The following is a 22,358-nucleotide window of genomic DNA, read 5'->3' on the forward strand; positions in this document are numbered from 1 at the left end:
ATTGTTTTTGATACTGATGAAAATTTACAGTATCCACCTGGATCGTACAATCTGGCTCACAAGATTTGATCTTGAATTGTTAGCACAATGAACTACAGCCTCAAAGGATGAAAGTTTACCTTGCAGGTATTAAAAATGCTAGAAGCTTAGAAAGCTGTTTCCACAGAGGGATTCCTTGTTACCAACCATGATAGCATTGCTGTGGTGTGTGTGGTCTCCCAGAGTGGCTGCTTTGGGATTAGAGGTCACTTAGCTGTTACAAGGATAGGTCTCTTTATATTATACCTTGTAAACAAGGCTCATTTGGACTTAGGGCTTCCCGTAGAGGTAACACTTAACCTTGCCAAGGGGATCATTTCTACCAGTGGGATCCATCTAGCAGATCAGTTCTTAAATTCAGCTTCATCATGTAAACTGCTACACAGTGCAGGCTGACTTTGCATTAACCATTCAGAGACCCTCTCCTAGTTTTATGTTCTTGGCAGCAGTGAAAAGGACCTCAGAGTTCTCAGGCAAGATGATCTTCACTGAGCTATATGTTGGAGGAGCCCAGAACCATCATAGTTTTAGGATGTAGTTGAAAATCCTTACTGTGAATGGGGTTTGTGGCACTGAAAGTTACCCCTTCCCTGGGAATTTTGTAGGAACCCTTGCCACACAGATCAATGGAGCGGTGGGAAGAAGCACCACAAGACAGGCCTTTTTTTTTTCCTTTAAAAAATATTTGAAAGCTCCTACTAATATGGTTAGGAAAACTTCTGCCACATCTGACCATAAAATGAGAGTTGCTCAAAATACTAGTGCAGATTACTCTGACATGTGAAATACAAGACTTCAGGATTGATGCTGGAAACTTAATAAATACAGTGAACTTGAAAAGCTTATCCCTAAACTGTAATCCTCCCAAACAAAACAAAAACAAAGCAAGAAAAAAAGCCTTATTTAAAATTGTTAAAAGAGGCTGAATTTTATGAAGTTACCAAAATTATATCTTTAGACTTTTCTTCTGATTTGGTATTTTATGTATTTAAGCAGTTACCTGATTCTGATTTAAAGGAGCAATTTTATTTCTCTTTTTCTAACTCATTTACCCAATGAGTTTGTGTGACTATAGAGAAAAGTAGGCTGTGTGGTTTTTCTAGTTGTCTATACACGTTGCCTCATAGAGCATATGTACACATGGTACACATGTGTAATGTTTTCATTTCCACTAACCCGTTCACTCCCTAGATACTATGCTGGTGTTTGTTTTTCTGCTGAGGTCTCTCACATTTTTAATGCCTTTTCTGAGTTATTCCTCCTGAAGGAATGTTATATACTGTACTGGAGCAAATGAGGCTTTTCTTAAACTTCCAGTCTTGGGTTTTGCATGTAGCATTTCCATTCCTTGCAGATGAATGAGTCTTTTTTCCCTATTGACTATTAGGGCTTTGTCTTGCGGAAAGGAATAGGGTGGTGAAGGGAAAATATTTTGAGATCTTGCCTGCTCTTAATAGGGAGTTTGTGACACTTATTTTTTCAGGTGTTCAGTTTATACCTTTCCCAAATCTGGTTGCAGTGTATTGAGTCAAGCATTGAAGACCTAACATATGGCATATTTTGCAAGGCACAGGGAAAGAAAAATGAACTGAGAACAGTGAGACCTTGTAGAAGTTCCCAGGGTGGGACGTTGCAAACCCTGGGTCCTGGGCCTTCCTGAATCACAGCCTCGGTGGGAGGCTCTTATGAAAGGTACAGTGCAGTTGCATCATCTTACACAATTGTACAGGACTGGAAGCAAAAAAGTGCCACGTAAATAGTGCATGCAATTGTGTTCAGTGTTCGTTCAGTGAGGACAGCCCCACTGAGCTACCTGTGTACTCAGGTGGTCTCGGTTCCCTTTGTGTTCTAATGGTTTGAGTTTCTTGCTGTACTGAGAGTGATTCTAGTGTTTAGAGACTTTTTCAAACATCATGGTCCCCAGATGTGAAGCCAACTACCTCATTTATTGTGTAGTTGAACAAACAGATTTGTTCTGATGTTGGAAGGAAAACTAGCTGCTTTTGATTTATTAAAAGATGGTACATGAGTGTTCGTGATATGAAAATACTAATGTGAAAGATTGTATACCATGTACTTAATGTCTGACTTAGTGGAATTTCAAAGGCAACTTTGACTAAGCAAATTTGATAAACAATTGACTTAAGAATAAGATGCAACTATACTTAGTGACTTTGGCTCACAGTTTCATCATCCATAAAATATTAGAAGATAAAATTAAATTATATTTGCAAGAGACACAAGACTATTAAGGAGGGCTAGAAGTTATCCAACAGTGGAGTGATTTAGATGACAAGGAGTTATTAATCATATTTGCCATTTCCTGTCACTGGAATGGGTAACCTTGCTTGGCTTGAATCTCCAGTTCTGGGAAAGAACAGTGCTGTGCTTGAGAGCAGTTTAGTAGACCAGACTGAAATAAATGCTCTTTCTAAATTGGCTAGTTGAATGCATTCACTACTCGGAGCACCTGACAGCAGTTGCTGGCACAGCTTTCCCTTCAGGAGTGAGTCAGATTCTCACATAGTTGAATACTGGCCAGTAATTCTAAGTCCACTTAATTCTAAATCAACTTTTCTTTCTCTTTTTACTTATACTCCCAGAATCTTACTGATTGCACCTTTGTCCTATTGTCTGACTTAGGGGCAAAGAATCTGTGTTCTGTGATGGTTTATAAATGTGATGTTTGGCTGCTCTGATAATAAGAGTAATACCCTGACTCTTTTGAAAATTTAAAGCAAATGACTTTAGAGATGTTGGCTGGATCAAATCAGCTGTAGCGTACCTAACATTGGTATTTCATTTGGGCTTGTGAGGTCTTAACTATTATATTGGACAAATAATTTTGGTCTAACTCACAGGGCAGAAGCACTGATGTTCCCGTTAACCATGGTCAGTCACATTCTGTGGTTGGAGTACATGTTTGTGGTGGTTTCTTTTGCTCCAAAAGAAACTTTACAACTCACGGATGCTTGATAAATTAAGGGAGTGATTTTATAGATAAATTATTATGGGAAAACTGCACGTGCTATCAGTAGTAACCTAAAATCAGTTAAAACAGTACAGTAATTGTAGGGGACTCCCTTTCCCCTAAGACATATTTAGCAAGCAACTGATGGGAGAAATAAAAAATATGTAATGCTAACAAACTAGAGGCATTGAGAGCTATCGCCAGTCATGTAGCAAGGATATCTATCATGGAGAAAATGGCATGGTCTTCAGGAGGAGAAAGAAGCCTTGATTTCCAGACAGTTTTTTTTCTCATGGGACACGTTTATTGAGCATTTACAGCTTACCACATTGTAGAAGTTGCTGGGGGATTTCAAGAGCCATAGACAGCTCTTCTCCCTCAGGGGGCTCATGTAGGGACGTGTAGGAAGTGACAGATGTGTTTGGACCTTTGGCTACTACCTACTACTTTGTTTTCTCAGGAACAAACTACTTATTAAATCCAGAAGCAAGCCAGTCTAATATAATACTAGTGCTGTGGTCTTAATTATAGTTTTGGTTTCCCTTATAAGACACGTAGGAAAGTTTTCCCTCCCTCCCAAAACCAAGGCAGTAGTATTTGTGGTTAGTGACAGGTGGAGAGAGAGATGTTAATCTCAATGTATCTTCTTTCTTGACTTCCCTTTCCTTTTGAGATGGAGCCTTGCTCCGTCGCCCAGGGTGGAGTGCAATGGTGCGATCTCAGCTCACTGCAACCTCAGCTCACTGCAACCTCTGCCTCCCGGGTTCAAGCGATTCTTCTGCCTCAGCCTCCTGAGTAGCTGGGATTACAGGCGTGCACCACCACGCCCGGCTAATTTTTGTATTTTTAGTAGAGTCAGGGTTTCACCATGTTGGTCAGGCTGGCCTCGAACTCCTGACCTCATGATCCGCTTGCCTCAGCCTCCCAAAGTGCTGGGATTATAGGCGTGAGCCACCGCGCCTGGCCGACCTCCCTTTCCTTTGACTAATAAATAGAACAACACCAGCCTCTTTCTGAAAGGGAACACTATATCTTTATGGGAATTTGGTGCCAAGGTAAAGGGGAGCCATTGAGGAGAGATGCTTAAAAGGGAATGAAAGTAGTGATGAAAGAGTACTGATGGCCATGAAGAAGACCTACTAAGAATGCCTTCTTGTGGAGAGAACTTAGGATAGAAACACTTAAGAGAAAGGAGCTGACGGCCGGGCATGGTGGCTTACGCCTGTAATCCCAGCACTTTGGGAGGCTGAGGCAGGTGGATCACCTGAGGTCAGGAGTTGGAGACCAGCCTGGCCAACATGGTGAAACCCCATCTCTACTAAAAATACAAAAAACCAGCTGGGCGTCGTGGCATGTGCCTGTAATCCCAGCTACTCAGGAGGTTGAGACAGTAGAATCGCTTGAGCCTGGGACTGGAGGTTGCAGTAAGCTGAGATCGTGTCACTGCACTCCAGCCTGGGCAACAGAACGAGACTCCATCTCAAAAAAAAAAGAGAGAAAGGAGGTGACATTAGGTTTCAAGTTCTGGGTGAGGTTTCCCACAAAAAAGATGTCACTGGTTTCACTCTGCCTTGGTAGGATGACTTGGGTATCTTTCCACTCCTAAGAAGGTATTAAGAATAACATAAAACCTAGGGAGTTTGCAAGGCTTAGCCTCTGAAGGGTGACTAAGACAGGCTTTCTTTTCCTGTCTTCAGAATGAATGGATTACAAAGACTAGATACAACTTTAGGTTTTCTTTGTCTTCTCTTTTTTTAATTTAATTTTTATTTTCTTTTTCTTTTTCTGTGAGCCTATGGCTTGTATTGAAACTTTAGGTTTTCTTGAGCTGTGGTGCTGAGGGCGGGAAGAAGACACTAACAGCGAAGCATGTGTTTGTGGTTGTTGGAGGATTCCTGCAGTTCACTTGAGGTGGCGGAATCTTCTGGTGGAGGGATGCCCTCCGGCGTGGGTCTGGGGTTGTGTGCTCCCGGTGGTCCTAGTGGTTTTCTTTGCCTGTGGTCCAGATTCTGCTGGGTACTGGCAGCTCCTGTGGTTGGGCTAGTTTGTACACTTGGCATTAGGCTTGATCAGTGATGTTGCTGACCCTCGCCCATGCTGGGTAAGTGTCCAGGTGGAAAAGGCTAACTCCCCAGGTGTTGATGGCCACCATTACTATCACCAGTCCAATAACGTTGACTCCCAGGCCAGCTTTCACCTGCACGACACAAACCAGCACACCCTAGTCACTCTGACCAGCAGCAGCACAGATCCCCAAGTCCCCCTTCTGTTCCCGCAGCCTATGCCTTCTGGCCCAGATTAGTTCCCAGTTGCTGCCTGGGGTGCTGTAGCATTGCCTTGTAGGGTGCACAGGACTGTGGAAGGGCGGGAAAGGGACAATTAGAGTCATCTCCACTTCATGCTTACAGCACTCTCACTAGATTTCAAGTGGAAGCCTAGAAGGTATGTTAGTTACTTGGAACACCCACTCTGTGGAATGTGAAGAGGTATTTCTGCAGCTCACTGATAGGGAAATGTGCTAAACAAAACTAACCAGATCTCTGTAAAGCAGGAACTTCTTAGAGCCCCTATGTGCTAATACAGGGAACTTGTAGGAGGGGCTATATTACATGAAGCCTTTGTTACTGTTAACCTTTTTTTAAGGCACAGTTCATAGAAATAGTGTACTTTGAGTTCACCTGGGGAAACGGTTCAGCTGCCTCTGCTCAGCTCTTCCTCAGGAAGGGGACACAGGCGTGCTAGCTGGAATGGAGCCTTTGCTTCTTTCCTCTGAGGGAGTTAACACCTCAGTGACTGACCCTTTTCACTTCTGCCTTGACATTGACACTCACAGGCTGAAGTGGGGGATGTGAGGGATGATGGGCTGGCAGAGCCAGATGGAAAAATGTGTCCTGTAAGGATAGCTGGCATCCTCCCAAGGAGTAACCAGGCGTATAGCGTGTAGCCAAGACAAGTCAGTAGCTGGCATTAAGTTGGGAAAATTGCAAGGGGAAAGTGGATGCTGGGAAATTGTTTCAAGCAAATGGCTAGACGTGTCCTCTCTCTCCTGCCGTCTGGTCGGGGCCCCCTGGGCATTTTGGCATGGAGGACAGCCCATGTTTCCCCACAGGTGAGAGGGCAGGTTCTAGCAGGGCTAAATTAAGGTGTGTTAGAGTTGAAAGGGACCCCATGGAGCATCCAGCTGGAACCTCATCATTTAGCAGATGAGGAAATTGAAGTCAAGGTAGTGCCCAAGCTGGGAATAGTGCCCAAGACTGGCTCACTTCTTGTCACCTGGTATCTTTGAAAATTACTGCCTCTGATCATTTGATCCCAGTGTAGAAAGCTAGGGGTCAGTGGTGGGGGCACACAGCAGAGGAAGCGGGAGACAGGAGAGCTGGGGTAGAGCTCAGCGTGAGCAGACTGAGGGTTACGCAGTAAGATGGGAGGGGAGAGGGATGGCTGGGACACTCCATTCCAGGAAGTATCACAGATGACTTAGATGAGCAGTTCAAACAGTCGAAAGGACCTGAATAGGCTGGGAGCGGTGGCTCACACCTGTAATCCCAGCACTTTGGGAGGCCAAGGCAGGCAGATCACCTGAAGCCAGTAGTTCAAGATCAGCCTGACCAACATGGTGAAACCCCATCTCTACTAAAAATACAAAAATTAGCTGGGCATGGTGGTGCACACCTGTAGTCCAAGGTACTCTGGAGGCTGAGGCATGAGAATCACTTGAACCCAGGAGGCAGAGGTTGCAGTGAGCCGAGATTGCACCACTGAACTCCAGCCTGGGTGAGAGTGAGATTCTGTCTCAAAAAAAAAAAGGATAAAAAAGGACCTGAATATCTGCCACCAGCCTGAAACTTTTTCTTCCTTTCCTGTGTTACTTTACAGGGCTGCCCGAGAACAAGTTTGGCTCCCATGAAAAAAAAATTGTCAGACCATCAGTAATTTGTATCAGTGTTTTCCATCCTCTCCCCGACCCCCTCAGCCCTGGATATTAAGTATAGCAGCAGGTGTATAGGTAGAGGAGTAGAAGGTAGATAGGCCCAATGCTGAAGTCCACAGCAAAAATATCTCAAAGCCATCTTTTGTGAGCCCAGGTGAAAATGAAAATGAATGGTGGACACTTCATTTTCCATTGTTGCTTCAGGGGTTTCTTGCCTGGGCCGGGGTGGGGACTGAGTTGGCAGAAGAATCCTGTTTTCTCAAAATACCTTTCACCCTAGGTTCATACACTTTCTCATTCTCATCTTCTGTGAATAAACCAGTAGCTTTCTCAATGAATGTCTCCACTGGCCTAATGAAGAAACGAAGGCAAAACTTGTTTGCACAGGCTCATGCCTTCTGGAACTGGGCCACTGCCTGTCTGTTCCAGCTTTCTCTACCTAGGTACTCACTTCCTTCCAGGGAAGGGTTGGGGAGAGCACATTCTTGTTATCCTTGGTGCTTATAGACCAACCAAAAACCTTTTTATAGGTGCTATTCTTGCTACCACACAGGGTTTAGTGTTGACAGGCCAGGGACACTGCTACAAAATAAGCTTTGAAAGAAGGCTGCAGAGCTGTCATCCCTGTCCTCATGGCAGCTGGGCCTGGCAGGGAGAGAGCACCCCAACTCACCATATCTTTGATCTGGCAGTGCCCATAGCTGAAGACGATGGCATTAGGGGGATTGCCCACAGGCAGCATCACTGCAAAGGAGATGCACATGGTGACTGGGATCAGGGTGTAGAGGGGGTTAATGTGCAGCGTTTCAGACTAGAAGAGAGAATTCACAGAAACATTCACGAGATTAGGCTTGCATTTCCTGTGCTTAACGTCACAAGCATGCTTTAATAATGACTTGGTGCTGGCTAACCTTAGCAGGACACTATGCGGAGGGGTAGTTAGGTCTCTGCCCTCTGGGGCATGCAGTCCCTTGACAACATGAATAGGCTGATGCTGCTCACTTGCTCCACGTGGAACTATGGCTTTGAGTTACTCCCTAGAAGGGATGTTTGATTTTTTTGGTGTTATTCTAAGGAATTGGTTCCTAAACTTTATTCTTTAGCTGAGACTTCCTTTCCTTAAACTCAAATCTCATGAATAGGTTGCTTTGATTGAAGTGGGGATCCCTTAGTCTTAGGGTACAGAACTAAGGTGGTTTTTTTTTCTAGAGAAGATAATTGTTTTATATGGGATTTGAATCCATGGTCCTGCTCTCAGTGTTGCCAAGTTTTAACTGCACTCTCTTGCTCGCACAAGCATGATGACTGAAGGGAGAAGTTGGGGTCATCTGAGCAATGAGCAGAGTGTGGCTCTGGGGTTAGAAAGAGCAGTAGGAGACTATGTTGCTGGGGTCGGGAGGGGCCTTCATTTCCTGGATTCTGCCTCCCAGAATGGGACAGATGAAGCATTGGGTCAGATGCATCACCTTTCCGGCTGCTTGGCCAGGCTAAGATCTGGCCATTGCTCCCCTCCCTTATTCTATTCACAACAAATTGGTCTGAGGCCGTGGAGCAAAGCTGACCTTGCTCCCAATCCTCAGAACTTCCCGGAGGACAGTGAAACTCAGTGGAGGCTGTGATGATTGTCTGAGTTGTGATCTCAGTCTTTGCAGCTGTGTGTGTTTTACCTCCATTTTCTGTGGCTACCTCTTTAGCCCTACTCAGGTTTTATCTCAGGAGAGAAAGGCTGATAATGATTGCGGGGAATTGAAATGATAGGGTTTGAATATTATTTTGTATGTTCTTTGGTTTCCATTCAGGGCTGCCCCTAAACTAATCCTACTCTTTTGGACAAGGGTTTCTAGAACTCTTGCTATGATTTATTAGTGTATCTTTTTATTTACTAGTTGCTATTTGAAAAACTTCATTTTTCAAAATAGGAATTGAACACCAATCAGTGAAGGCTGTGCGCAGTAACCAGAAGAGAGGGTAAAGCTACGGAAGCTGCCCTGAGCCAGGCCTGCCACTCCAGGCCCCTGGGACAGCCTGTCTGGATGTCTGGGAGCCCCGCACTACTCACCAGGCTGCACAGGATGGGCAGGAAGATGGTGATGGTTGCTGGGTTGCTCACAAACTCAGTGACAATGGACACGAGGATGCATGCCAGCAGGGTGACAGCCCATGGCGGGAGGCTGCTCAGGGACAACATCTGGTTCCCAATCCATGTAGAGAGGCCAGAGCTCTGTAGGAAGAGGTGTTAACAGTAAGAAGAAAGGAGGAGAAGCACATCCCAGCTAGAGATCTTAGACTTCAGAAGGTCAGGGATGTTGGAAGGCTGGACGACCAGGGATCCTCTGATCTTTAGTCTGACTGGAACCAGAGGTGTTCCTGATTTTTATGATTCGATCATTTTTGTAGCTCAGAAGATTGGTTTTTATGATTGCACAACATTCAGTGTTTGGGTTTTGTCATGGGACATGGAGAGCCACCCACCCTAATTGCCATGATCCTTCTTAGGACTTTGCCATGACAACTTGTCAGAGGTTGGAGATCTTTGCTCCTCAACTTCAATCTCATTACCCTTTCTCTAGCCTCTGACATCCTTACCCTGTGCATTGATTCGACAATGCCCTTCACAGAGTGCCAAGTATAGCCCTTTATTCTGCTTTTGAAATCAGTTTATTTTGTTACCTAAAAAAGGGAAAAATTTATCAACATCTGTGGATAGTAGTCTTTCCTGTGTTTTTAGGGAGATGAACAGGCAGGGCTGAGCACTGGAGGTTTTACAGGAATAATAAAGTAGGGGGGGATAAAAGTCTATTTCCACTTAGTAGAGAAGGTGCCTCCTAAGTGCCATGGAGGCTGGTCATTCAGCCCCAACCTGTTTTAGGTTCAAATCTCATCATGGCTGACATTAGTTCTACTATCTGTCAGGAATTTTTTTTTAATTAAGAGGAGGGTCTTGCTCTATTGCCCAGGGTCCAGGATGAGTGCAGCGGCATGATCACAGCTCACTGCAGTCTCAACCTCCTGGGTTCAAGCAATCCTCCCACCTCAGCCTTCCAAGTAGCTGGAACCACAGTCACATACCATCACGCCCTGCTCTTTTTATTTGTAGAGACAGAGTCTTTCCATGTTGCCCAGGCCTGTCTCAAACAGGCCTGGGCTCAAGCGATTCTCCCACGTTGGTCTCCCAAAGTGCTGGGATTATAAGTGTGAACCACCGCACCTGGCCTGCCAGTGCTTTTTGAAGACACAGATATGAAGGCATATTGACCATCCTGAATTTATTCCACTAGCAACAGTTACACACTTAAATAAATGAACATTCTGGCTGGGTGAGGTAGCTCACACCTGTAATCCCAGCACTTTAGGAGGCTGAGGAAGGTGGATCACTTGAAGTCAGGAGTTTGAGACCAGCCTGGCCAACGTGGTGAAACCCCACCTTTACTAAAAATACAAAAATTAGCTAGGTGTGGTGGCACACGCCTGTAATCCCAGCTATTCAGGAGGCGGAGGCAGGAGAATTGCTTGAACCCGGGAGGCAGAGGTTGCAGTGAGCCGAGATTGTGCCATTGCACTCCAGCCTGGGTGACAGAGTGAGACTCTGTCTCAAAAAAATAATAAATAAATAAATAAATAAATATTCCCACTTGGAATGATTCATTTGGTTGGAAGATGTTCACCTGCAAATAGGGAGGGCTACCTCCCTGTCCTAAAAAATGAAAGGTATCATTGAGTTTTGTGTTAAAAACTCCAGGATACCATATGCATCCTGCCTCCCTTCCTCTCTCTCTTCTATGGTGACAGGCTCTGCCTTTTCCCGTGGTACCCTAGAAACTGCGACTGCAATGACAATATGGAGAGCAGGGACAGAAAGCAAGGTGAGACATTTATGATTCCTCAAGCTCTTAAGTCCTGCTATGCATGTTTTAATATTAAAGACCGCCTTCCCTACACTGCCAGCATGTTACTTTTTCTCCTCTCTTCCAAATTCATCAAAAGCTCATTTCATCTCTACAGTACCCTGGCCACCTCCTGACAAGCTCATAGACAACTGAGGACCAAAGGCCTTCAGAATTCTCTCTGTTGTAGCCACTTCACCTTGTAGAACTTTTCTTCCTTTTTTTCCTCTCAACTCACTGAGAGCTTACAAACTCAATATGTGCAGACTGCATCAATTAATGCTTGTTTCAGAGCCCCAAGGCCTCCAGGAACTCTTTAATTGTTCCCTCTGGTAACACATTAAACCTTGCTCATTGGACAGAGGCAGGGGAGGAACAGCAGTTAGTTGAATGGAAATGGTACATTATATAAAGAGATGGAGTTTTACTTAACATGTTATCCAAATTGTACTGGTAAGTAAAGTGAAATAATTTTTTTTTTCTTTTTGAGACAGAGTTGCGCTCTGTCGCCCAAGCTGGAGTGCAGTGGCACCATCTCAGCTCACTGCAACCTCTGCCTCCCGGGTCCAAATGATTCTCATGCTTCAGCCTCTCGGGTAGCTGGGATTACAGGCATGTGCCACCATCCCCGGCTAAATTTTTTTTTTTTTTTTTTTTTTGAGAGGAAGTCTCACTCTGTCGCCCAGGCTGGAGTGCAGTGGTGTGATCTCGGCTCACCACAACCTCTGCCTCCCAGGTTTAAGCAATTCTCCAGCCTCAGCCTCCCAAGTAGCTGAGATTACAGGCGCCTGCCACCACACCCGGCTAATTTTTGTATTTTTAGTAGAGATGAGGTTTCACCATGTTGGCCAGGCTGGTCTCAAACTCCTGATCTCAGGTAATCCATCCACCTTGGCCTCCCCAAGTGCTGGGATTACAGGCATGATCCACTGTGCCCAGTCCCTGGAGTTTTGCTTTTGTCACCCAGGCTGGAGTGCAGTGGCGTGATCTTGGCTCACTGCAACCTCCTCCTCCTGGGTTCAAGTGATTCTCCTGCCTCAGCCTCCCAAGTAGCTGGGATTACAAGTGTCCGTCACCACACCTAGCTAATTTTTGTATTTTTAGTAGAGACAGCGTTTCACCATGTTGGCCAGGCTGGCCTCAAACTCCTGGCCTCAAGTGATCCTCCTGCCTCAGTCTCCTTAAGTGCTGGGATTACAGGCGTGAGTCACCATGCCTTGCCTAGTAAAGTGAAATAATTTATTGGCAATTATTTTTCCAGCAGAACTATTTTATACTATGATTTGAAATAAATTAGACTTCAAAGTTAGACAAAAACACAATCAAAGGAAGTCTTAATTCTTTAGACTCTTGGTATGAAAACATTTTACAATGGATTTTCTTCACTAATGTCAAAACTAAAATTATTTCAAACTCTGTAGGAATAACATATATGCTACCTAAATTATTATTAAAATTAGTAGAGGCAGTAGGCTTTACAGAAATAACTGTACTATCTCTAATATGTGCACAATTTTGTTTTTATTGTTTTTTTTTGTTTTTTTGTTTTTGTTTTTTGTTTTGGTGGCAGGGGATAGGGTCTCCCTCTGTCTCCCAGGCTGGAGTGCAATGGTGGGATCTTGGCTCACTGCAGCTTTGAACTCCTGGGCTCAAGCGATCCTCTTACCTCAACTTCCTGAGTAGCTGGGACTACAGGTACACACCACCACACTGGGCGAATTTTGTTTTTGTAGAGATAGGATCTTACTATGTTTCCCAGGCTAGTCTCAAACTCCTGGACTCAAGCAATCCTCCCGCCATGGCCTCCCAAAGTGCTGGAATTGCAGACATGAGCCACTGTGCCCAGCCCAATTTTGGTGAAAAAATAAATAAAATCTTGCCAGGCCAATCTTGTCAGAGGCCAAAACTAACGACTGAAATTCAATAAAGATAAATATAAATATCCCGAACTTGGAATGAGAAATATTGATAGTATATCTATAGGATGGGTTGAAGGTCCAGTAATGATGAACAGTTAAAAGAATGAAGGGTTCTAATTGACTGCAGTTTTAATATAATTGTTGACGTGAGTGCCAAGGATGCTTTATAAAAGCTTCCATAAAAATGCAGGGTGCTGCTTGAATCAGAGGTGAGAGTTGGGGCTTGGGTAATGTAACTACTCTACTTGGCAGTAGACTGACCACCCCATGGACCATGTTTGAATAAGGCCAAGTGTAGCGAGTCCTGAAGAGAGAGACCAGATGGTATGGGTCACTACTTCTTGATTTTTTCATGTTAATAATTATTAGCTAGGAGAGGGTCCCAGAGAACAGAGCTAGAGCCAACAGTGGACAGACAACATGCAGAAGACCTGAGCTGAAAATAAGGAATAATTATTCTTTGTTCCCTGCACAGGGAGTACCTTGTCACTGGAAGTGTCCAAGCCAGAGGTGCCATGGAGCGGAATCTCACCATGGGCAGGAGATAGGACTCATTGTTTTCTAAGGTTCTCCTTAGTGGAGTATTCTGTGACCTTATTATTAATAATGCAGATAGTATTTTGGGCCATGAAAAGTGAACCAAGCGGGGCACAGTGGCTCGTGCCTGTAATCCCAGTACTTTGGGAGGCCAAGGTGGGCGGATCACTTGAGGCCAGGAGTTCAAGACCAGCCTGGCCAACATGGTGAAACTCCATCTCTACTAAAAATACAAAAATTAAGCTGGGTATGGTGGCGTGTGCTTGTGATCCCAGCTACTTGGGAGGCTGAGGCATAAGAATTGCTTGAACCTGGGAGGCAGGGGTTGCAGTGAGCCGAGATGGCGCCACTGTACTCCAGCCTAGGTGACAGAGTGAGACTCTGTCTCAAAAAAAAAAAAAAAAAGAGAACCAAATTTAGCATGGGATAATGCATGTAGACAAGGTGGAGGGAGAAATAGTCTGAACCTTAATCTAATTCATTCTTAAGATTGTTTTCTATTTTATGGAGGGCTAACACTTTAGGAACTTCAACCATTCTCTCACATCCCCACCCCACTTAAAAGATCTCATCCAAAATCCTCCCAATCAGAAAATCAAGAAGCATTTACATCAGCTTTAGCCTAGATTTTCCAAAGGGGCTCAGTCTATGTATTGTGGACAGACAGTTCACCATGTGTCACTTGGAGCATCTCTGGTCCCTCACAGAGATCTCCTATTACCACTCCCATTACCTATTACCTGTGTCTATCTCCTGCTACCATCTCCTATTGCCACTGTCAAATCCCAGAAGGAGATGGCTACAAACGCCAATAAACCTTTTGCTTGTAGCAGCATGGGCCCCATAGATGAACTATCAATGCCCATGTGTCTGTCATGACTGTGTGGCACAGCCGATCTGTTCCTCTGTTCCTAGTAGCGCTAACTGAGAAGCTTAGGGCAGGAGAGGACATCCATCCTGCTCTGTTGCTTTCCTTCCCAGGGACTCTGTGAACATTCTCAGCTGCTTTGAGTCTTTCCTCCCATGCCCATAATGACTCATTAGGTAAAGATGCTGGAAAACTATTTGACCCATAAGAACAGAATTCAAGCTGGGTGCAGTGGCTCATGCCTGTCATCCCAACATTTTGGGAGGCCGAGGTGGGTGGATCACTTGAGGTCAGGAGTTCGAGACCAGCCTGGCCAACATGGTGAAACCCCGTCTCTACTAAAAATACAAAAAGTAGCTGGCATCATGGCGCACGCCTGTAGTCCTAGCTACTTGGGAGGCTGAGGCAGGAGAATCGCTTGAACCCAGGAGGCGGAGGTTGCAGTGAGCTGAGATTGTGCCACTGCACTCCAGCCTGGGCGACAGAGCAAGACTCTGTCTCAAAACAAACAAACAAACAAAAAAAAACAGAATTCAAGAATTACCTTGCTACCAGAAGCCAGAGCATAGCCTCCCCCAACCAGAATGACAATCTCCCAGGGCATGGTCTTCTGGAAGTCCTTCCACGTGATGATGGGCTCGGTCCCCAGTGAGTGCTCCTGGTTCTCTCCTGGATTAGAGAGAGATGTAAAGCCAGATAAACCCTGATGGGCGTGATTTGTGGAGACAGGAGCCTAACTGGTGAAGTGGATGATTTGGGATACTGCTATTTGGGGGGGTGGGAATCTGAAGGACCTTGGTAAATCTCTTTGGGAGTATTAGTCTGATTTGGGTATTCTTCAACTAGAGCTACCCCCAGTTTCTTCCCTTCTCTCACCATCATTCTTTTTCCCAAAGCAGGGCTTCTTCGCTGGAATGAGGAAGAGGAGGAAGCCAAGGAAGACAGAGACTGTGGCGTCAGTGCGGTAGCCTTTCCTAGTAAAGAGACAAGCATAGCTGAGGAGAAGGGTCAGGAATTTTCAGGAGTAACATGGTGTCTTGGAGCAGTCTGTCCAAACACAATGCCTCTTTTTAGGACTTATCTAGAGGTGACATTAACCTTAGTTCTTGCCAGTTGCTGCCATGCTATCCACTTTGGATTTAATGGGCAATGGTGAATGTCTGGAGGCAGGGCCTGGCTAGAGTAGATGTCTTAGTGTGAATTTGTGAGCCCGTTAATTGGGGCAAGTCCTAGATGGAGTGATCAGGAGTGGAGTTGGTTAGATAAAGGAGAATAGAAGAGGATGAGACCTCTTTCCTATGAAGGCCACACCTCCATGTGCCTCCCTTCTCAAGTGAGAAGTTGGTTTCTTCTTTACAGTTGGTACTTTACTGATGTTTCCTCCTTTAACTTTCATAACCACCTATGAGGTAACCAAGCTTCCAAGAGCTTATGTAATGAGACTACATGCAGCACTGGATCCCAACCCCAGACCGGGACTCCAAAGAGTGTTTTTCCTTCCTGATTTCACACTGCAGCCTCCCTAAAAAGAGTGGATTTCCCGGGGAATGAAATCTTCCTGGCTTCATATCTGCCCCTGAGAGAGTCTGTGAAGTCTTGCCTGAAGAATTGGGGTGAGGGGGTTATTCTTAAGGAGGAAATGATATCCCTTACTTTTCAAAGAAAGAATCCCAGCCAGGGACAAAGCCAGGCTCCCGGGTAAACCACAGTACGGTCATCAGGATGAAGAAAAATCCAGTCACCATTTCAGGATAGCTATAAAATAAAACAGAAAGACCCACTCAGGAACTTAGAAATTTCTCCTAGCTTTTTCACTTTGCTTCTGGAAGCTTCTGTATTTAGAGTTTCAATACACTAGACATAAAACACACTCACTGCCTAACCACTATGAATGGCTGACAGTGAGATGAGGAGAAGACTGAGTGGCCCCAGAAAACATGACATTAACCATGTTCCTAGAGAAACTTCGGTGGAAAGGGCAAGAAAATACAGCACTGTACATTTGTAAAGTAATTTCAAATACAGCCTACAAGGAGAGTGCAGTGAAATAGGCAGCCCCAAACACTGTGCTGGTGGGAGGAGGAACTGCTACAACCTTTTTGAGGCCATTTGATGATACACATCAGAAGCCTTAAAGTTGGTCATTCCCTGGCCGGGTGTGGTGGCCCGCGCTCGTAATCCCAGCACTTTGGGAGGCCGAGGTGGGCGGATCACGAGGTCAGGAGATGGAGACCATCCTGGCTAACATAGTGAAACCCCATCTCTACTAAAAATGCAAAAAATTAGCTGGGTGTGGTGGCACGTGCCTGTAGTCCCAGTTACTTGGGAGGCTGAGGCAGGAGAATCGCTTGAACCTGGGAGGTGGAGGTTGCAGTGAGCCAAGATTGTGCCACTGCACTCTAGACTGGGCAACAGGGCGAGACTCCATCCCCCAAAAAAACAAAAACGTAACAACAAAAAAAAAGTTGGTCATTCCCATCATCTAACCAGAAATGCATACTGAGACATTAATTACCTATTAAAAAATGGAAGCATCCTCTATATCCAATGATATTTCATGACACTGAATACATTTTGATACAACTCTATGTTAAAATGAGATGCATCCACTGATAATCCCATTTCCACAGCAGAGTTAAGGATGTGGAACATGCTGTACTGAGAGTACAATGTTGAGTTGAGAAAGGCAAGGTATACAACAGTTTCAGTGTGGACTGAATTTTACCAAAAATACATAGGAGTTTTGCACAAAAAAGCATGGAAAGAAGTGTTAACATTTGTTAACATGGGGTGCTAAGAATCCAGTCAATTTTAATTTTTTTCTTATACTGTCTTGTATTTTTGAAATGTTCTACAATGAACATGTATTCCTTTTATAACTTAAAGCTTTAAATAAGACAGTGTCTACCTGGATTGTTTTATGCAAAGTTGTATGTGCCAATTGCCATAAAAGGAGAAATAGCACTAAATAGGAAGCTGGGTCCCTGTGGAAAAGCTGATAGAAGTGGCTGAGGGTTGGTTAGTGATTTCTTGGATGCTCTCTCTCCAAGTCTGTCTTTGATACTGCCTTATACCCTAAATATAGCACAGCGTCTCCCATCTCCCTGGGAGTGATAACTGGACCACTGTGGTGGTACGTCTGAGCAATGAGAGGTGGCCTGGCTTTGGAAGGAATTCACATTTTCCAAGAGGGTGGCTGTGCTGTCTTTCCCTTCTTCTGCCTCTGTCTGCCCCATGGTCAGCACTCCACCCCATGCCATGGCTATACCTTGGACTCCGAATAGAGCAAAGGGGAAGGGTGGCCACCTGAAATCTGGGCCAGCTTGGCTTTGGCATTAAATGGCATCTTATAAAGGCCTGATTCAGAGTTGTGGAAAATTCTCCCAGTGTCAGGGATTGTCAAGAACAAGGCTGCTCCTGTGCTCACTTTACCTGCTGTGTTTCTGCTGGAGGAGGAGAGAAGAGGAATGGCTGATTTTTACCTAATGTCTCCCAGCTTTTCATATTCTTCTTGGATCCTCTTCTCTGACAACTGTTCCCTTTTGGTCTTCTTCTTCTTGCTCAGAGAGCAGGTCTCTTTAAAACTGAGAAGGGAGAATGAGCAAATGATTAAAGAAAACACACTTCTGAGGCCCAGAGATCAAATATTAGGTAAATACTAAACCACTTGCCTGCTGTGGTCACTTTTCTCCTCTTTCACATGCCCTATCCCTCTATCCCCCACCTATTCATATGGCTTTTATCTGCCACGTTATCCAGCCTCTCATCAACCTTCTCCCCTAGCCTACTGGGAATATCCATCTGGGTCTGTCTCTGGTATATTGGTGTGAAGTGATGTCTCAGGGACTTGTGCAAGTGTATTCGTGTGGGGTCATTTCTACCTACTTGTCTTTTTACATAAGTAAAATAATCAGTGTAATGTGGTACATGTGTCTAGATGTATAAACTAAAACTTTTATTCCACTGTGTGTCTAGATGTTATAACTAACATTTTTACTCCAGAGAAGCTTTGTCTCTAGCCAAACAAACACACAAACATCTGCATATATGGAACACACAGTGTTAGTTTTATATTAGCAATACTGGAGAAGAAGTATATAATTATCATTGGTTTGACAACAGTCTGAGTAAAAAGAAAAGTCAGAGAACATTTCTTGACCAATGGGAGCATTGGGTTATATGGACTAATAGCAAAACATTATATTATCTTCCCTTATGTGTTTGAAACTGATCAAATTTGGAGTAGACTGACTTGTTATTTTGAGGCATATGAGCATATTTTATTCAGGCTACTAAGTATAAATCACCCATGCCTATAAAGTTAAACCTCATGCAAATTCTACTTGGAGTCATATTTTTTATTTCCTATTTCTTGGAGTAATTGGAAGTGCTCTGTATGCTTTGCGAGCAATAAAACAACATTAAATACTCTTCACGTCAGACTTAGTATAAACTGGACAGGCTCTCTAACCATTTAGTTGGAATTAAGAACATTTCATTGTAGAGCTGAGAGTGAAGTGCAGAGTTCACAAATGTTTAGAATGTATAGAAGAGACAGTGCCTGACTCTCAGACCAGACCACTGCATTCTCCTTGGGCATCCTCTGTGGTTACTTGGCAGTCCCCCTTGCACAGAGCCATCCAGGGCCCATGCCATGGCCTTTGGATCAACAGAGGGGCCTCAGTGCTTTGCTGAAAGGGCCCTGGAACTCACTTGCAGCCCAGGAACAGCCAGTGCATCCAGAACCAGCTGACCACCAGCATGATGAGGGATATGGGGAAGCTGAAGAGGAACCAGGTGCCAAAGTTCACCACCTCTGCGGCTGGATACTGGCTGGAGGGTAAAGAACCAGGTCAGCAATTAGAAAAGGGAGGGTTTCCATATGGTATTTTGGGGTAGTATGCCAAATGCTCCCTAAAACATAGAGCTGGGCTAAGTGGGGAGATAATGATAACGATATGGTAAAACATTGTCTAGGACTCATTTAGTTGACAGTTGCAATTGTACAGAGCCCAGACAAGAATCATGAAACTAGCTAAAAAAAGGAATCAAAACAACTAAAATTAATATCATTAAAGTGTATATACTTTGCACTCAAGAGAATGACTCAGGACGTATTTGCCCTTAAAGATTCTGCTAAGTTTATTCATCTGGTTTTCAAGGCAACAGAAAATGGAGCAGCTTGGTATACTTTGTTTCTAAAATCATCAAAGGAATGTAAGTTTTGATTGGGGGACACAATTCTGGAGAATCCGGAGCTCTAGGGCTTAATGAAGTTTTTAGATATTAACGGTGCCCATAAGAGAACAAGGACTTGGAATCTCCAAATCTTTATCAACATCCACTGGTCTCAGGGTAGAGGGGATTTGTATAGGGAACTGCTCATTCATCAGCAGGCAGAGCTGTGGCCCCCCAGCCCAAGTGCTGTTTCCTGGGGAGCCTGGATGGACCACGCGAGAGCTGTGGCTTTTGCCTAGACAAGGCTCTGGCCTAAATGACCTATGCTGTGTTTTCCTTGGGTCTCTGTTTTTGGGGCTGGGCATAAAACTCCTCAAGGTGTGAGACATCCCTCTATCAATGATCCCTTCTCCCAGATCTTTAACTTCCCTCTCATCTGGATCATCCCTACCAGCATTTAAATGTCTCTCATCTTGAAAACTCCGTCTTGACCCTGCTTTACTTTCATTTTTTTATTTTTATTTTTATTTTTTGAGATGGAGTCTTGCTCTGTCACTCAGGCTGGAGTGCAGTGGTATGATCTCAGCTCACTGCAACTTCTGCCTTCTGGGTTCAAGCGATTCTGCTGCCTCAGTCTCCCAAGTAGCTGGGATTACAGGAGAACACCACCATGCCCAGCTAATTTTTGTATTTTTAGTAGAGACGAGGTTTCGCCATGTTGGCCAGGCTGGTTTCGAACTCCTGACCTCAGGTGATCTGCCTGCCTTGGCCTCCCAAAATGCTGGGATTACGGGCATGAGCCACAGTGCCCGTCCCCTACTTTCCTTTTATTATCATCCCACGTCTCTCCTTCCCTTCACAGTCAGCTCTCCATTTTCTCACCTCTACCTTAGTCCTCAACTCACCAGAATCTGGCTGCTTCTCCCATCTCTTGATCAAGGTCCTGTTGCCTACATCACCAGTAACCTCCACGTCACCAAATCTAATGGATACGTTTTCATCCTTACTTTTCATCATCATTCATTGACATTAAATATTGTAGGCACTTCCTTTTTCCTGAAATACTTTCCTCCCTTGAATAGAGTGGCACCAGATTTCCCTTTCCTCTCTGCTGTCTGATACTGTTTCCTTCTGTCCGTTAAATATGTGAGCTTAATATTTATGTCCTCTGTTCTCCTTACCCTGTATATTCTAGGTAATTTCCTCCACTCCCATAGCTTCCCTTACCAGGAGGCAAAATGAATATGTGGCCCCTTTACCCAAAGATTATTATGAATATCCAGGCAGGGACAGCAGAGCATTAAACCAAGCGTGACGCCTGTCTGGGCATGGTGGCCCTGTGTCCCTGTACAGGCGGCACACCCCTGACCCCAGCCCTGCAGGCCGCTCTCTTCAAATCTATGCCTTCAGCCTAAGCATTAATATTTCCCTTGACATTCACAGGTCTGTTTTCACCTGGACGTCTCAGCCTCTATGCCAATTTTTCCAACACCCCATTTCTCCTCTTTCCCCTCTATTCCTTCACCTGCTGAGGGCAGGAGCCTGAGAGGCAGACGCGGTCTTTCCCTCTCTCAGGCCCTGTCTAACCTTCCTGAGACCCAGCAAGTGACCTTTGAGTTTCCCTTAAACCTGACTGTTCCTCCTCCCCACTGCGCTGTCAGCCAAGCCACCGGCTGCCCTGGACAACTTTGCAGCAGTGTCCTGAATTGCCTTCCTGCTGTCTGCTTTCTCCTTTCCAATCTGTTCTCCTTTTTTTTTTTTTTTCTTTTTCATCCAGAATGAGTTTTCAAAACTATAAATCTGACCACCTCACTCTTTGCTTAAAATTCTTTAAAAGCATCTCAGAGCCTTTCAGATGCGGTCCAAGTTCCTCAGTGGGTCTTGCCAAGCCCTGGAGATCTGCCTGTCCAGCTCCCTGGCCTCCTCTTACCCTCTGTCGTTTTCTTTTATGTGCTCTGCTGTCCTGCCTCGGAGCCCTCCTACGCACTGTTTTCTTTGTCTGGATAATCTCCCTTCATCTAGTTTACTCCCGTCCTTCAGGTTTCCACATGGTCGCCTCTTCAGGGAGGCATTTCCTCCCTGCAAATGGGTGAGCTCCCCCAGCAGGGCTCTCCCTGCAGAGTCCTGGACTTCTCCAGTCTCATTTAGCTATAATGACTTGATTTCCCCCTTTTTTTCCTTTTTAAAATTTTTATTTATCTATTTATTTTTTGAGATGGAGTCTTGCTTTGTCACCCAGGCTGGAGTGCAGTGGTGCGATCTCAGCTCACTGCAACTTCTGCCTCCTGGGCTCAAGCGATTCTCCTGCCTCAGCCTCCTAAGTAGCTGGGATTACAGGCACCTGCTACCACGCCTGGTTAACTTTTGTGTTTTTAGTAGAGATGGGGTTTCACCATGTTGGCCAGGCTGGTCTCGAACTCCTGACCTCAAGTGATCTGCCTGCCTTGGCCTCCCAGAGTGCTGAGATTACAGGTGTAAGCCACCGCGTTGGGACTCTTTTTTTTTTTTTTTGAAGCGGAGTCTTGCTCTGTCGCCCAGGCCAGAGTGCAGTGGCACGATCTCGGCTCACTGCAACCTCTGCCTCCTGGGCTCAAGTGATTCTCCTGCCTCAGCCTCCTAAGTAGCGGGGATTACAGGCGCCTGCCACCATGGCTGGTTAACTTTTGTATTTTTAGTAGAGATGGGGTTTCACCATGTTGGCCAGGCTGGTCTTGAACTCCTGACCTCAAGTGATCCGCCCGCCTTGCCCTCCCAGAGTGCTGGGATTACAGGTGTGAGCCACCGCACTGGGACTTTTTTTTTTTTGAGACGGAGTCTTGCCCTGTCGCCCAGGCTGGAGTGCAGTGGCACAATCTTGGCTCACTGCAACCTCTGCCTCCCAGGTTCAAGTGATTCTCCTACCTCAGCCTCCTGAGTAGCTGGGATTACAGGTGTGCGTCACCACACCCGGCTCATTTTTGTATTTTTAGTAGAGACGGGGTTTCACCGTGTTGGTCAGGCTGGTCTAGGGATCCTGACCTCGTGATGCGCC

The 22,358-nt window shown here is 45.1% G+C and overlaps 1 protein-coding gene and 1 long non-coding RNA gene across 3 annotated transcripts in view; one reads left to right on the top strand and one right to left on the bottom strand.

Moving 5' to 3' along the window:
* Positions 1-4,743: 4,743 nt before the first annotated feature.
* The window catches only part of SLC13A4 (solute carrier family 13 member 4), a 47,353-nt gene continuing 29,738 nt past the window's right edge, over positions 4,744-22,358 (bottom strand). For both annotated transcript variants that reach the window (XM_054495964.2, XM_054495965.2), the window contains exons 9-16: positions 18,863-18,982; positions 17,632-17,733; positions 15,803-15,904; positions 15,026-15,123; positions 14,694-14,818; positions 9,001-9,162; positions 7,615-7,752; positions 4,744-5,207 (exon numbers count right to left, since the gene is read on the bottom strand). In XM_054495964.2, the coding sequence (XP_054351939.1) occupies positions 5,070-5,207; positions 7,615-7,752; positions 9,001-9,162; positions 14,694-14,818; positions 15,026-15,123; positions 15,803-15,904; positions 17,632-17,733; positions 18,863-18,982 (985 nt within the window). In that variant the 3' untranslated portion in view covers positions 4,744-5,069. The remainder of the gene's footprint in view (positions 5,208-7,614; positions 7,753-9,000; positions 9,163-14,693; positions 14,819-15,025; positions 15,124-15,802; positions 15,905-17,631; positions 17,734-18,862; positions 18,983-22,358) is intronic.
* On the top strand, positions 9,158-18,486 carry LOC129040978 (uncharacterized). The gene is made up of 3 exons (XR_008503752.2): positions 9,158-10,804; positions 12,396-12,520; positions 15,049-18,486. It is a non-coding gene; the product is annotated as an uncharacterized LOC129040978 (long non-coding RNA).

The sequence above is a fragment of the Pongo pygmaeus genome, chromosome 6 (assembly GCF_028885625.2).
Source record: "Pongo pygmaeus isolate AG05252 chromosome 6, NHGRI_mPonPyg2-v2.0_pri, whole genome shotgun sequence".
NCBI classification, from domain to species: domain Eukaryota; kingdom Metazoa; phylum Chordata; class Mammalia; order Primates; family Hominidae; genus Pongo; species Pongo pygmaeus.